Below are 14,408 nucleotides of genomic sequence, written 5' to 3'. Positions count from 1 at the left end.
TGAATGTGTTGCCCTGAAGTCAATCGTTAATATTATTTACATAATTAATTGATAATACTTTTGTATTAGTGACTGCAATGCTTTCATTTGGAGCTAAAGTTGTTTTTATTTATTATACGCCATAATCGGTAAACAGCAGTTAGATGATGTCACTTCCGCTAAACTACTTCCTGTTGGTTGACCTCCGGTATTCGTTCGAAAGCAATTAAGTCGTACATGTTGCGGCCTTCTGTAGTCATTTCTGTTGCCATCCTACACAAAGTGGCGAAGAAGCAATGCCGTAAGTTGTCTTTAACAAGTTAACAACATGTCAGACACGTTAACAAGGGGAATAGTGCCGATATGTTGAATAGAATTGTCGAAACAATGGCAATAAAACTATTCTGATTCTGATTCTTCACCTATTAGGTGAGGGCGGACCTACGTCACTTCCGCCTACCAATCCCCTAGCAACCGGGAATTCGTTGAAAACAAACCAGCTCACAGCGAACACTTGGAAGTCGGCGTTAAATCCTTCATTTACGCATTTTTAGTTATTCGCATATCGTGTGAAAAAACGAAAATGTATTATTTGCGTCAGACTCGTCTCAGTGAACTTTAAAGCTTCTCAGGCTTAGCTTAGCTTGCTAGTTAGCTTAGCCTGCGTGCTACTAAGAAAGAGACGCGGAAGTTATCAACAACAATATCAAGTGTTGGTGTATAAAATATTGAGAGATTTGAGGGCTACATGTATTGTTCAACTACAACAAAGAAGAGTTTAAACAGAGAAGGGGGAGGTGGCAAAATAACCTAATAAGGAAAGTAATACCAAGATTACGGGTCAATAATACTGGAATGTCCGGCAAAAAAACCCAAAAGAAAGCAGACTGACCCCTAGTAGCCCGGTCCTTGTAAGTTGTAGCCTTATGAAGGCACAATACAGCAGGCGAATAATGTACAAAATATAAGTCTTTGTATTGAAAAGTCTTGCAGACAGCATTTTGCGACTGTCTTGAAAAGTTGATTAAATGGCAACATGAAAATTATAGGGTTTATTGGTTTTTAAAAACCCAACTGTTAAGTGCAAATTTAAACAAAACCGGTTTTCGAAAATAGCTAGCTAGGCTATAGACTATATAGTACAGGGGTCACCAACGCGGTGCCCGCGGGCACCAGGTCGCCCGTAAGGACCAGATGAGTCGCCCGCGGGCCTGTTCTAAAAAAAAAAAAAAAAAAAAAAAAAAAAATTTTTTTTTTTTTTTTTTTTTTTTTTTTTTTAAATTAAATCTACATAGAAAAAACACAAGATACACTTTCAATCAGTGCATCAACCCAAACAACCTCCCCCATGCACACTCATCCACACCCACTCACACAAAAGGGGTTATTTATTTCTGCTACCAATATTCTGGTTCCCACAACATAGACAACACATCTGCAAGGGACACAGTCCCTGAAGCACACATGATTGTATAGGCTGCTGGTCCACTAACATTTTCATTAATTACTATTTTTTATGTAATTATTTTTATATTGTTTTACTTTCTTTTTTATCCAAGAAAATGTTTTTTATTTATTTATCTTATTTTATTTTATTTTTTAAAAAAGGGCCTTATCTTTAACAGACCAGGTTGTCAATGAAATTAGATTTGTTTAAAGGGTTTTTAAAACCAGGCCCAGTCCAGATAATGTCCAAGTCGGACTCAGCAACACACACCTTGATTTATGTACACAGAAAAAAATTAGGGAACACAACAGATTGCATATAATTTATAAACAAAATTACATTTTCAAAATAAGCATTTATGTACAGTCCAGATTATGTCCAGGTCACTCAAATTAGGGAACACAACAACAGATATCATATAATCTATAAACATAATTATACTTTCAAAATAAGCCTTTGAGGACTTCTCATCTTTTTTTTAATGTTTTTTGGCATCATTATCGTTTTCAACCATGTAACTTTTTAAAGTTAGAAAATACTGAATAAATGTTTTAAAGAAAGTAATACTAAGTGAATATCTGTTTTTGGCCTTAAAAATAAACATTTTACCGAGTACTATAATTAAATTGACTAAATCATGATTGTCAATGAACTCTCCTAAAATAACAGAAACCACATTAAGCTTCATAAACAAACCAATCCTTAAACACATTTTTTTAACTTCCACCCAAAACAAAGACACAATATGACAATACCAAAACAAATGCAGGGTGGATTCAGGCTCCTGACAACAAAATCGGCAATCATCTGACTCTGTCATATTCCATAATTTTAACATTTTCCCTGTGGGTAAGAAGTTATAAATAATTTTAATTTGAAAATAACGATTTTGCACATCGATAGTGGTTTTATAGATTAGTTTGAATATGGCATCCCATGGCAACGGGCAGTCAAAAAAGTCCTCCCATTTTCCATTTGTGTTGTATGAGGCAGCCTTCAAAGATTTCTTTATTAAATAGAAATTATATATTTTTCTATTAATTTTAGTTCCTTTTTGCCAACTACAATTTCTTATTAGAGGTTTACAAACTAATAATTTAGTACCGGTAGTTCCATAATTAATTATTTGTTTCCATCTTTTCCCAATTACTCCAGTTAGTTGATAAAATGAAAAGCTTGAGCAAGCATCACCATACATAGCTCTAAATTCATCATACTTCATAATTTTACCATTCTCATTGATAATATCATTGACAAAAATGATTCCTCTTTCAAACATATTTTTCCAAAAGAAAGGCTTTCCATCTATTACAATATTAGAGTTCATCCATATATATATCCATAACTGCTGCAAAATATCGTCTCTTTTTTCTGGCACATAAAATTGAAAACACCACTATGAGTGGATTGTTTCCTTTATGAACCCCACCATGTTTCCCAGCAGACTCTCTGGGAGGGGATCACTTGTAAAAAAGGATACAATTTCTTTTGATACAGTACATGTTTTTTGTCCAACAGGACATTTGTGTACCACTCAATGTTTAAATACATCTTTGGAACAATTGATGATTTTAAAGACAGACACATAGCTTCAAGGTTGAGAAGTTTCAGGCCCCCATATTCATACTCTTTGTACAAAACCTTTCTTTTAATCTTTTCTGGTTTGCCGTTCCAGACAAAATTGAAGACCCTCCGCTCATAAATCTTAAAAAAGTTTTGTGATGGAGCTGGTAATGACTAAAACAAATAAATAAATTGAGGAATAATTAACGAGTTGGCAATAGACATTTTACCATACAAGGTTAGGGATTTCCCTTTCCATAATTGCATAATTTTGTCCAGCTTTCTTAGTCGATTATCATAATTTACTGAGCCTAGATCTTCCAGATTTTCTGGGACAACAACACCAAGTATGTTAACTGGTCCATCTGTCCACAAAACAGGCACTTTGCATTCCATTCGAAAGGACGTTCCCTTTAGATTTCCAATCCTTAACATTTTACATTTATCATAATTAAGATTAAGGCCAGATTGCTGTGAAAATATGTCCAAAAGATTAAGAAGGTTCCACAAACAATGAGGAAAAATCTTATCTTTGTGAATCAGCCTTTTCTGACATGAACTTCATCAAGAACAAACACAGAACACGCCTCACTGATGCACATCTGCAAGACTCACTCAGAGTTGCAGTGTCAAGTTACACACCAGAGTACAACACACTAGTTAACAGCATGCAATGCCAGGCTTCCCACTAACTGACAAAGAAACAGATAACAGATTTGGTGTCCAGTTCAAAGTGTGACATGATTTAAAAATTTGAGAGTTTACTTTTGTATTTTACATGAGTTATTATTTGTACAAACATGGTGCAAAGTAATTCATGATTTGTTAAAAAATGTTAGTGGCTAGCTAGTTAAAATGGGATATTGTGATTTCACAAGACTGTCTTAGAAGTGATCATTTGAAAATGTTCAATTTGAAAAATGTGCACTTAGAGAAAATATAAAAATAAAGTGTTGCATATTGATATTTATCTGTTTCTATATATATTTATTGTGAGAAATCATTAAGATGATCAGTGTTTCCACAAAGATAAATATCATTAATTATTAATAATAACAGAGTTAAAGGTAAATTGAGCAAATTGGCTACTTCTGGCAATTTATTTAAGTGTGTATCTAACTGGTAGCCCTTCGCATTAATCAGTACCCAAGAAGTAGCCCTTGGTTTCAAAAAGGTTGGTGACCCCTGATATAGTATATACCGCATCTTATTTTTGTACAACAACAACTTCAGCTGTCGAACGTTATAAGGTACAAATTCAACAAGTACAACATTAGCACGGACGGTATAGCCAAGTTGTGGTTAAGAAGGCTGATTTTTGTTCCTTATATTTACCAGAAACGAAGTGATCCGAACACACGACCCGGGACTTTGGGGGACTCCAGTGAGAACCGTCCTCGTTTTCCCGGTGTAAAGCTGCGAGCCATTTGTCTCGTCTCTGTGGGCTTTTATCACGCTTTGGCAGAACAAAATACAACCTTTGTTTTCCCTGTTTCCAGTTGTGGTTAGCACAACCAAAAACAACACAGTTTTTCGGCATTTTGGAGGCAGAATGACGGGTTTAACCAGCGTAGGTCGACAGCTTAAAGAGTAATGGCAACGGTTTGTTTTCAACGCCAGTCTGGTTGCTATGGCTCGAAGAACCCGTATGTGGCTCAGTTGCCCGGATGTCGGCCCTCACCGTGTGGATGGATGGATGGATGGTGTTCAAGTCATTCAGGCAGACGGGAGACTCCCTCTGCTGGACATTTTGGGGCGTTACAGTTACATTTGTATGTCGTAGTAGACAAATATGTACAGAGGCAATAAGTGTGTTTGTGTCTCTTTGTTCTTTTCAGTTTTTCACCATCTTGTCTATGAAGAAATGTCATAAGTCAATGGTCAAGCTTACAACGACGTTCTCTTCATTGACTCCGGTTTGGCTTGGTGTTGAGTCGGCGTTTCTACACAAGAACACTAAATAGAACAAACAACCTCAAAGTGCTACAGTTAGGGTGACCAGGTGTCCGGATTTAGGCCGGACAGTCCGGATTTTTAATGCCCTGTCCGGCGTCCGGCGCAGCATCAAGCCGGACACGTAGTTGTCCTCCTTTTTGAGGCACTATAGGCTTGAAGAGCGGAGTTTTTTCATCTTTGCTGGGCTGCAGCGCAATAGCCAATCATAGACCGTAAAAAAATGCCCCCAACGCAGTAACATATCAAATGATTTGCTAAGAGCGGTGTCGGATACAAATCTGCTTATCATTGGTTAAAAAGGTAAACAAGGGTCTAACGTTCCCTCTAAGGTGCGCGCCTGCCGCTGCGCACAGCAAATTAATGCCGCGCAGGAAATCAAAAATCCCATCTGAACTTTAAACAAAATAAACACATTACAATTTATTCTGTATGATTTTGCAATACAACTCTGTGAGTGACAGGTGACAACAAGAGTGGCCCCCAATGAATAAAACAATCTTTGTCAACACAGTTCAATTATCGTCTGTCGAGAAATTTTACGGACAGGAATTCCATCAATCACTTTATTGAGCAAAACTTGTTTGTAACCACACCAAAAACATGAGTAAAAAAAACTTTTATCTATAAAAACTGGTAATTTTCTGCCATACAAACTAGGCTTAAACCAACGTTGTCATCCGTCGTTTCAACAGAAGCCGCTCGCTCTGTCTCACCTGCACCAACACACGCACTCATGGCACTTAGCCAGTGCTGCGTTTATGGCCACACAAAGAGTCAGACAACCCCAACGCCACACAACATGTAAATGCCAGGTTGTAACACTGACTCCTCAATCAGATGTGTGCTTATTTTACTGCCATTTATTAAGAATGTTAATCTAAGGATATTATCCATGAAATATTGTCACTAGATTTCATAAATGCTAATAAAAAGATGTATTTCACAGACAGAAAGTTACAGGAACTAAATGTAATCTCTGAAAGGGGTAACATTTCTTTTAAAGGCAGGACCCGCAGCCAGACATACAATACTAGCACATAGGTCATGAAAAACATGTTTTTTTGTTATTGTCATTGTAAGAGGGCAACATCACTTATATCAGAAAATTATTTGAATAAAACATTTAAATTGTTATGATGTCAGGTTTGGGACAGGTGTGACGCTGGTGTGGCCACAGTGTGCACGTCTGATGTCGCTCACATTTTTTAAAAATTATATATGTTACCTGTTAATTGTTGTTTACATTTAAGTCCACACTTGTTATGCTTTGTGGCACTCTGCACTTGAAAAGATTCATCTCAGTGGTCACTTTTTGAACACCACAATGTATTGAATAAATACAAATACTGTTAACAAACACTTGACTTTAATATTTTGTCCTATTCAGCCACACAAACATCATCTTTAAACCACTCAAAATTGTACTATAAATAAGAGTATACCAGACTCCTATGTACACCATAGTCATTTATTGATATGCCGCATAAGGAAAGATGAGGTCACCTACCTAGGTTCCATTCTAGAGGCTAACCTTTCCTGTGATAAAATGGCAACCAAGGTAATCAAAAAGGTTAACCAACGAACGAGATTTCTCTACAGAATCTCCTCTCTGGTCAACAAAAGCACCTTGAGGATTCTGGCGGGAACTCTCGTTCAACCCTTTTTCCATTACGCATGCACCTCCTGGTACCCTAGCACCTCCAAAACCCTCAAATCTAAACTTCAAACATCTCAGAACAAGCTAGTCAGGTTACTTCTAGACCTCCACCCCAGATCCCACCTCACTCCTACCCACTTCTCTAAAGTGGGCTGGCTCAAGGTGGAGGACAGAGTTAAACAACTTGCACTGAGCCTAGTCTATAAAATCCGCTACACCTCCCTGATACCGAAGTACATGTCAAACTACTTCCTTAACGTAAATGACCGCCATAACCACAACACCAGGGGGAGCTCCACTAACCACGTTAAACCCAGATTCCGAACTAACAAAGGTCTTAACTCATTCTCTTTCTATGCCACATCAATGTGGAATGCGCTCCCAACAGGTGTAAAAGAAAGGGCATCTCTATCCTCCTTCAAAACCGCAATAAAAGTTCACCTCCAGGCAGCTACAACCCTAAACTAACACCCTCCCCGGATTGCTAACAATCAAATGTAAACAATCAAATGCAGATACTTTTTCTTATGCCTTCTGATCTCTCTCTCTCTCTCTCTCTCTCTCTCTCTCTCTCTCTCTCTCTCTCTCTCTCTCTCTCTCTCTCTCTCTCTCTCTCTCTATGTCCACTACTTGATGTCCATATCCTAACCCCCCCCCCCCCCCTCCACACCCCTGATTGTAAATAATGTAAATAATTCATTGTGATTATCTTGTGTGATGACTGTATTATGATGATAGTATATATGATAGTATATATCTGTATCATGAATCAATTTAAGTGGACCCCGACTTAAACAAGTTGAAAAACTTATTGGGGTGTTACCATTTAGTGGTCAATTGTACAGAATATGTACTTCACTGTGCAACCTACTAATAAAAGTCTCAATCAATCAATCAATAATGTCCTCCTTTTTGGTGTCATATGCCGCAAATTGTCCTCCTTTTTGGTGTAATGGAAATGGTCACCCTAATTGTATTGCCTACTTTTAACTGCCGTCCTAAACCTGTCGCCCCGCCCATACACATCTAAGTCGACCGTGTCCTGAAAAGTACACCCTTGTGTTGTCATTTCATAGGCCAAGGGCTTGTCCAATGAGCGTCGGCCATCTGTGCCAGGCTGAGTTTTTGAGGCTTCATCGAGTCAAAGGACGTCGAGGTCTTTATCTTCAGCCCGGCTCATCTGCACCGGACTCCAGGCAACACCATGAAGCTGCCGGCAGCCTTATTTGCACTTCTCAACTGTCTGGCGTTTAGTGCTCACGCGACTATCATTTTCAAGGAACAGTTTTTGGATGGAGGTGAAGTATGTCACGTCTATAACAGCTGAGGTGACATTTCTACTCGCTGGCTTAAATGTGCTCACATAGTCTATGTATGTTCTGCTCATTTGTGTCTTTGTCTGGTTGAAGTTAGCTCAAAGTCGTCTTGGAGTTTAGTGGCGCGTGAGGTAAATTCCATTTGACTTGCATTGTTTCCGCCTCTGACATCACCAGCCTGTTCATCAACTTGCTGGCTGTCCTCCAAACAAAGGTGTCTCAAATCCACATTTGGCTGAAAAAAGCAATTGAATGAACATAGAAGTGTCCTATCCATGGATGGCACTTGTCAAAAGTCCTCCTGAGAACCCGAGTTCTTTCCAGTGGATGTTTGTGTTTTGCATAGATGGCACAATTAAAAATGGGTTTTGCTCATTTTTTTCTTGTTGCGTGGTCGGCGTACTAGTTGATCTATTTGCTGTCTTTCAGACGGATGGAAGAGCAGGTGGATCCAGTCCAAGCACAAGTCAGACTACGGCCAGTGGAAGCTGACTGCTGGAAAGTTCTATGGAGATGCTAAGTTGGATAAAGGTGAGAGATGGAAAACTGAAGCATAGATCTACAAGAACTGACTAAATGTTGGATATTCTGATGACTTCAGGAGATTCTGGTAGAGCTACATGGCTTCTTGCTACTGATGTTTTGTCTGTGCCAACAAAGGTCTCCAGACAAGCCAGGATGCCCACTTCTATTTCATCTCGGCCCGCTTCCAGCCCTTCAGCAACGAGGGCAGGCCGCTGGTGATCCAGTTCACCGTCAAGCACGAACAGAACATCGACTGCGGCGGCGGCTACATCAAGATCTTCCCCAGCGACATCGACCAGAGCGCCATGGATGCAGAGTCGCCCTTTTACATCATGTTCGGTGAGTGGGGGGGCGTTTCCACGGAGACTGCTTATATTCTAAAGTCTAAAAGGCTTAGCAGAGGTAAAAGTGCAGACAATTGGTATTGTCTGGCTTTGTAGTGAGGATCTAACAAACTCATGTCCCACGTTCAGGTCCTGACATCTGCGGCCGCAGCACGCAGAAAGTTCACGTTATCTTCAACTACAAAGGACAGGGCTACCTCATAAAAAAAGACATCAAATGCAAGGTTGTCTTTGACACCCTCCCCTCGGTGTTCAACCAACATCTCTCACCCACTGAACTGTTCCCTCCCTCCACCAGGTAGACGAGCTGACCCATTTGTATACGCTGATCATCAATCCCGACCAGACGTACGAGGTGAAGATCGACAACACGCAGGTGGCGTCAGGCTCGCTGGAGGACGACTGGGACATGCTGCTCCCCAAGAAAATCAAGGACCCCCTGGCTAAGAAGCCCAGCGACTGGGTGGACCAGGCCACCATCGATGACCTCACCGACACCAAGCCTGAGGTACCTGATCACAACTGATCAGTCCGTTTTGTACTATCGAGACTAAAGGGGTGTGGCATTGGATGGCCAGAGAAACGCTGCGAACCATGTCCCAACGATGGCGGAAAGCCTTTCTCAACACGTTTGAATCATGGCACCCACGCAGATTGGCGCGGTAGTACCACAGATTTCCCCGGTGTGGTTCTCCAAACTCATGCAGTGCCTTCGTGTAGCTCCTTGGTGAGGTTGTAATGCTTGGGTGTGTCACTCCGCCACCACCTTGTGGTTACCGTGTTCATGTCATGAAGGTTGGTGGTGTCAACACAGTCTTATCACGGATCTTGCGGTGCTGTTGTGTTTTAGACGGTGAAAGGCGTTTTGAACACGGCCCATTTCAAACCACCACGAAAATTGTTACATATGCTATTTTTTGGACAGGGCCCCGCGGTTCTCAAGGCTAATGGCAGATGAGTGATGGATGACCAGGTTTTGCGTTCCGTGTTAACATGGTCGTTAGTGTTGCACGGCGAATTGCTGAACCGCCATCTAAACCGGTAATGTGTGCACACCTCTTAAAACTAGTGGCCCGTTTCTGCTAATCCGAGGATGGATGAGGACCACAGGTGAAGACTTTCAGTGGGAGAAAGTAAGCAGTCTGGTTCAACACCGTTTGATAGTGAAAGTCAACCTGGCTTCTGGTGTTTCCAGTGAAGGCGGGACAGAGGGTTGCCCACGTGTGACAAGAATACCAGCATCTCGCAATGCTCCTGTGTCACATTCCAGAGTGAGTGTTGAAATAGGCACCTTTTGTCTTCTTCCCTTGACGTTCCTGTTCTCAAAAGTTGCGCCAAGATTTGCTTTCTGTAGCAAATGGTCAGAAAAGGTTGACCAGATTTATGCAAATTCAAAGATGCCCTGGGAAAACTCACAGAACAAGAAGGTGTCTTGCTCAAACCAGTCCAACCGCTTTTGCTACTCGTAAGGCCGTTAATGTTTACTGCTGCTGTACTTCCTCTCTGGTGGTGACGTAGTCTTAGGTATGACTGGGATTTGAGGGGGTGAGTTGATGTCCTACCAGGGAATTCTTGAAAAGTTCAAGGTTTTGAGATTGGAGTAACGTAGTTTGGCTTCATGATGTGAAAAGAGACGATGGTACTGCAGGGGTTGACGGTCTGGGCTTGAGTTGTGGACGGTCAGGGCTTGAGTTTTGGACGGTCAGGGCTTGAGTTTTGGACGGTCAGGGCTTGAGTTTTGGACAACATTTTTAAGACTTTGGAGCTCTCCGGACGTGTAGGTTGTCGTTTAGGGACAAGTCCAGCTTTCTTGTCTGCACACTTCGACACCATGTATGGACTGTAGCAACAGCAAACCCAACCCTCAAGAGGAGTCCTTGTTGTCGAAGAAAGACTTCACCGACCTCATCCGTTTCCGATCCGGTCACCACCCTGCTCTCCGAAGGTGGCTTCATCTGACGGGAAAGTGTGAAGACGACTCTGTGCGGGTGAGGAACAAGAATCTGCCGAACACCTCTGGCTACGGTGCCCGGCGGTGAGGACAGAGCGGTATCATCGTCAACTTGGCAACTCCTTTGGTGAACTTCAAAGCCTCACAATAGCAAGTCCAGAGCTTCTGAAGGTCATCCTCGGGCGACTCGGGCGACAAACAAATAAACAGCAGCTGCTGTGTACTACTTGTTGGCACCGTTGACCCCATCCATGCCATTTTTCTCCAGGACTGGGACCAGCCTGAGACCATCCCTGATCCAACAGCCAGGAAGCCAAGCGATTGGGATGACGGCATGGATGGCGAATGGGAGCCTCGCAGGATGACCAACCCGGATTATAAGGTGTGTTTTACAGGACTGAGGATGCGGGACAGACTCACGCCGTCAGGTCGTAAGATTCCGCTGTTTCCCCGATGCAGGGCGACTGGAAGCCCAAGCAGATCGACAACCCTGACTACAAAGGAGAGTGGGTACACCCTGAGATCGACAACCCGGAGTACGTCCACGACCCCACCGTGTACAAGTTTGACAACATAGCCGTTCTGGCCCTGGACCTGTGGCAGGTAAGCGAGAACGCCGTCCATTTAAAGATCATCACGCCGATCAAGCGGTAAAACACCTAACGTGTCACCCTGCAGATGAGATCTGGAACCATCTTTGACAACTTCCTCATCACAGACGACATCGCAGAAGCCGAAAAGTTTGGGGAGCAGACCTGGGGGGTCACCACAGTAACAATATGACAATTATTACCTATGTCAGGAGGTTATGTAATCATTGGGGTTTGTTTGTCTATTAGTTAGCAACATTAATTAAATATATACCAAAATATATGCACATTATACATGCTAAATTACATCAAAAGCTAGCATGCTAATGTTACCGTACTAACATGCTAACTGTAACGTGCAAAATATATTACTCTGAGGTGTGTACTTGGAAAATGTGTTTCAAATGCTAGCATGCTAAGGTTAGCACGCATTAAGTACCAAAATATGACAAAGGTGTATCCCTACAAAATTAGCTAAAAAAAAATACAAAGCTAGCAAACTAACAGGTGTCATTCATCAAGTAACAAAATATTTAACACTAAAGTTTATACCTGCAAAATATGCAAAAAATGCTAAGCTAAATTGCAAATGGCTGCACTTTTCTTTCCTTTTAGAGTCTTCAAATGATTTTTTTTCTTTAAGAAAGATTATCTAGAACAGGGGTGCCCAAACTTTTTCCCCTGAGGGCCACAAACTGGCAAATCAAGTTTGGTGCGGGGGCCGTTTTGGTACTTTTTATCTTCAAAACGAGGAGAATACATCGATTGTTTGGAAATAATTGGAAAATGCAATTTTGGTAGACATTTTGTGTAAAGGCTATAAAGCCAAAGTGCTAACAGCTAGCAAGCTGGCCAGAAGTAACAAAAAGAATGAGCAAAATGAGCTATAAAAGCTAGCATGCTAACAATATCATGCGTACAGTTAGCAATAGGGATGTACCAAAATATATGACACTATACATGCTAAATTAGATCAAAAGCTAGCATGCTAATGTTACCATGCTAATATGATGACTGTAACATGGGTTGAGTACCAAAATATATTACTCTGAGGTGTGTACCTGAAAAATGTGTTTCAAATGCTAGCATGCTAACGTTAGCATGCATTACGTACCAAAATATGACTACAAAATTAGCTAAAAAAAATAAAAAGCTAGCAAACTAACAGGTTTCATTCGTCAAGTAACAAAATATTTAACGCTGAGGTGTATACCTGCAAAATTAGCAAAAAAGATAGCATTCTAATATTGGAATGCTAAGCTAAATTAGCTACGGGCTGCAAATGGCTGCACTTTGCTTTCCTTTTAGAGTTTTCAAATTATTTTTTTTCTTTAAAAAAAGATGATCTAGAACAGGGGTGCCCAAACTTTTTCCACTGAGGGCCACAAACTGGCAAATCAAAGGGTGTGGGGGCCATTTTGGTAGTTTTAATCTTCAAAACGAGTAGGAATAATTGGAAAATGCAATGTTGGTAAATATGTTGTGTACATACTGTAAAGCTAGTGCTAACAGCTAGCAAGCTGGCCAGATAGCCCTAAGTAACAAAACGTATGGGCAAAATGAGCTAAGAAAGCTAGCATGCTAACAGTAGCATGCTTACAGTTAGCAATAGTGATATAGCAAAATATATGACACTATACATGCTAAATTAGATGAAAAGCTAGCATGCTAATGTTACCGTGCTAAAACTGTAACATGTTTTAAGTACCAAAATATATTACTCTGAGGTGTGTACCTGAAAAATGCGTTAAAAATGCTAGCATGCTAACGTTAGCATGCATTAAGTACCAAAATATGACTAAGGTGTATGCCTACAAAATTAGCTAAAGCTAGCAAACTAACAGGTATCATTCGTCAAGTAACAAAATATTTACCACTGAGGTGTATACCTGCAAAAAAGATAGCATGCTAATATTGGAATGCTAAGCTAGATTAGCTACGGGCTGCTCTTTGCTTTCCTGTTAGTCTTTAAATGATTTTTCCCTTTAAAAAAAGATGATCTAGAAGGCTGCGGATACTCGCTAAATATAGCAACATTCCTCCTGCTCCGTCTTCTTACTCTCTGGCAGACAAGGAGTTTGTGAGCGAGGGCGAAAATGTGCATTTTAAAATGGTACGGCACGGCCTTCTTTAGGACTTTTACTTGCTGACAAGCTTTTCCAGAACTTTCCGGAGGCCAACTGAGTGACTGACAAGTTGACCGACTTTTGTTCGCCGCAGGAACCGGAGAAGAAGATGAGGGAGGAGCAGCTGATGCTGGCGCAGGAGGAAGTGGACAAGGAGCAGCCCGAGAAAGACCATGAGGAAGAGGAAGAGGATGAGGAGGAAGATGATAAGAGAGTTAATAATGAGCACGTGAAGAATACAGAATTATAGTAGTCTTGGTTGAGGTGGAGGAGGCGGGGCTTAGTGTGGAAGAGGGCGGGGTTAGATCCAATTGAAATGGTCTTAATGAAAGGGAGGAGGTGGGGTTTACATGTTTGCTTCCGAGGAAGCCCCAATTTAACCTGATGGAATTGTCTGTGTGTGACCAAACTTTCACTTTCGCTTTCATTTTCGGTGTTCCTGCAAAGCACACTATACATACGTACACTGTGATACATCTCTTGTGTTACTGATAAACAAGTAGATGTGTCAATAAACAAGTAAATCTGATATTGCCAACTGTTTTTGAACTTTTGTGGATAAGATGACACCGTTGAACAGCCTCTTGAACTCATTCAATGTGCAGAGTGAACAACACCAGACATATATGTGAGCGTACGTGCAGTTATGGGCAGAAAAAATGGAAAATGTAGCTTGCTATATCAAAGCTACATGTAAATATATGACCCCTGGCCCCAGTATGACATGCATTAAGCTATAGAGCCCATTTACAGCCTTTATATCTATGGGGCCCCATGTATAATATCAATAGTAATGTAACTGAGTGTACAAATGGACTACCTCTAGAGGTCCCCGCACCTCACTGTATTTATTTTAGTTTGCCTTTTCTTTGGCCCACCCCTATAATGTTATTCATTTTCTCTGCCTACAATAAAAAAACAGTGCCTCTCTCTCTCTCTCTCTCTCTCTCTCTC

The 14,408-nt window shown here is 41.0% G+C and overlaps 1 protein-coding gene across 2 annotated transcripts; it reads left to right on the top strand.

Annotated features, from left to right (window-relative positions):
* The first annotated feature begins 194 nt into the window (after positions 1–194).
* On the top strand, positions 195–14,256 carry LOC133644338 (calreticulin-like). Of its 2 annotated transcripts, XM_062038739.1 has the most exons (10): positions 196–280; positions 7,679–7,900; positions 8,348–8,449; positions 8,579–8,782; positions 8,917–9,011; positions 9,086–9,295; positions 11,007–11,120; positions 11,198–11,341; positions 11,417–11,509; positions 13,549–14,252. In XM_062038739.1, the coding sequence occupies exons 2-10, from the start codon at positions 7,807–7,809 to the stop codon at positions 13,702–13,704; spliced, it is 1,212 nt and encodes a 403-aa protein (XP_061894723.1). In that variant the 5' UTR covers positions 196–280; positions 7,679–7,806; the 3' UTR covers positions 13,705–14,252. The 2 variants fall into 2 exon arrangements, with proteins under 2 accessions (XP_061894724.1, XP_061894723.1); XM_062038740.1 differs by lacking the exon at positions 7,679–7,900 and having other exon boundaries at positions 195–280; positions 13,549–14,256.
* The last annotated feature ends 152 nt before the right edge of the window (positions 14,257–14,408 follow it).

The sequence above is a fragment of the Entelurus aequoreus genome, linkage group LG27, assembly GCF_033978785.1.
Source record: "Entelurus aequoreus isolate RoL-2023_Sb linkage group LG27, RoL_Eaeq_v1.1, whole genome shotgun sequence".
Classification (NCBI taxonomy): domain Eukaryota; kingdom Metazoa; phylum Chordata; class Actinopteri; order Syngnathiformes; family Syngnathidae; genus Entelurus; species Entelurus aequoreus.
This window is presented reverse-complemented; position numbering and strand designations above follow the sequence as displayed.

Coding starts and splice junctions, on each gene's coding strand:
- LOC133644338 (XM_062038739.1), top strand. CDS start 7,807: ATGAAGCTGCCGGCAGCCTTATTTGCACTTCTCAACTGTCTGGCGTTT. Junction 11,342..11,416: donor TGGCCCTGGACCTGTGGCAG/GTAAGCGAGAAC, acceptor GTCACCCTGCAG/ATGAGATCTGGAACCATCTT. Junction 11,510..13,548: donor AGACCTGGGGGGTCACCACA/GTAACAATATGA, acceptor TGTTCGCCGCAG/GAACCGGAGAAGAAGATGAG.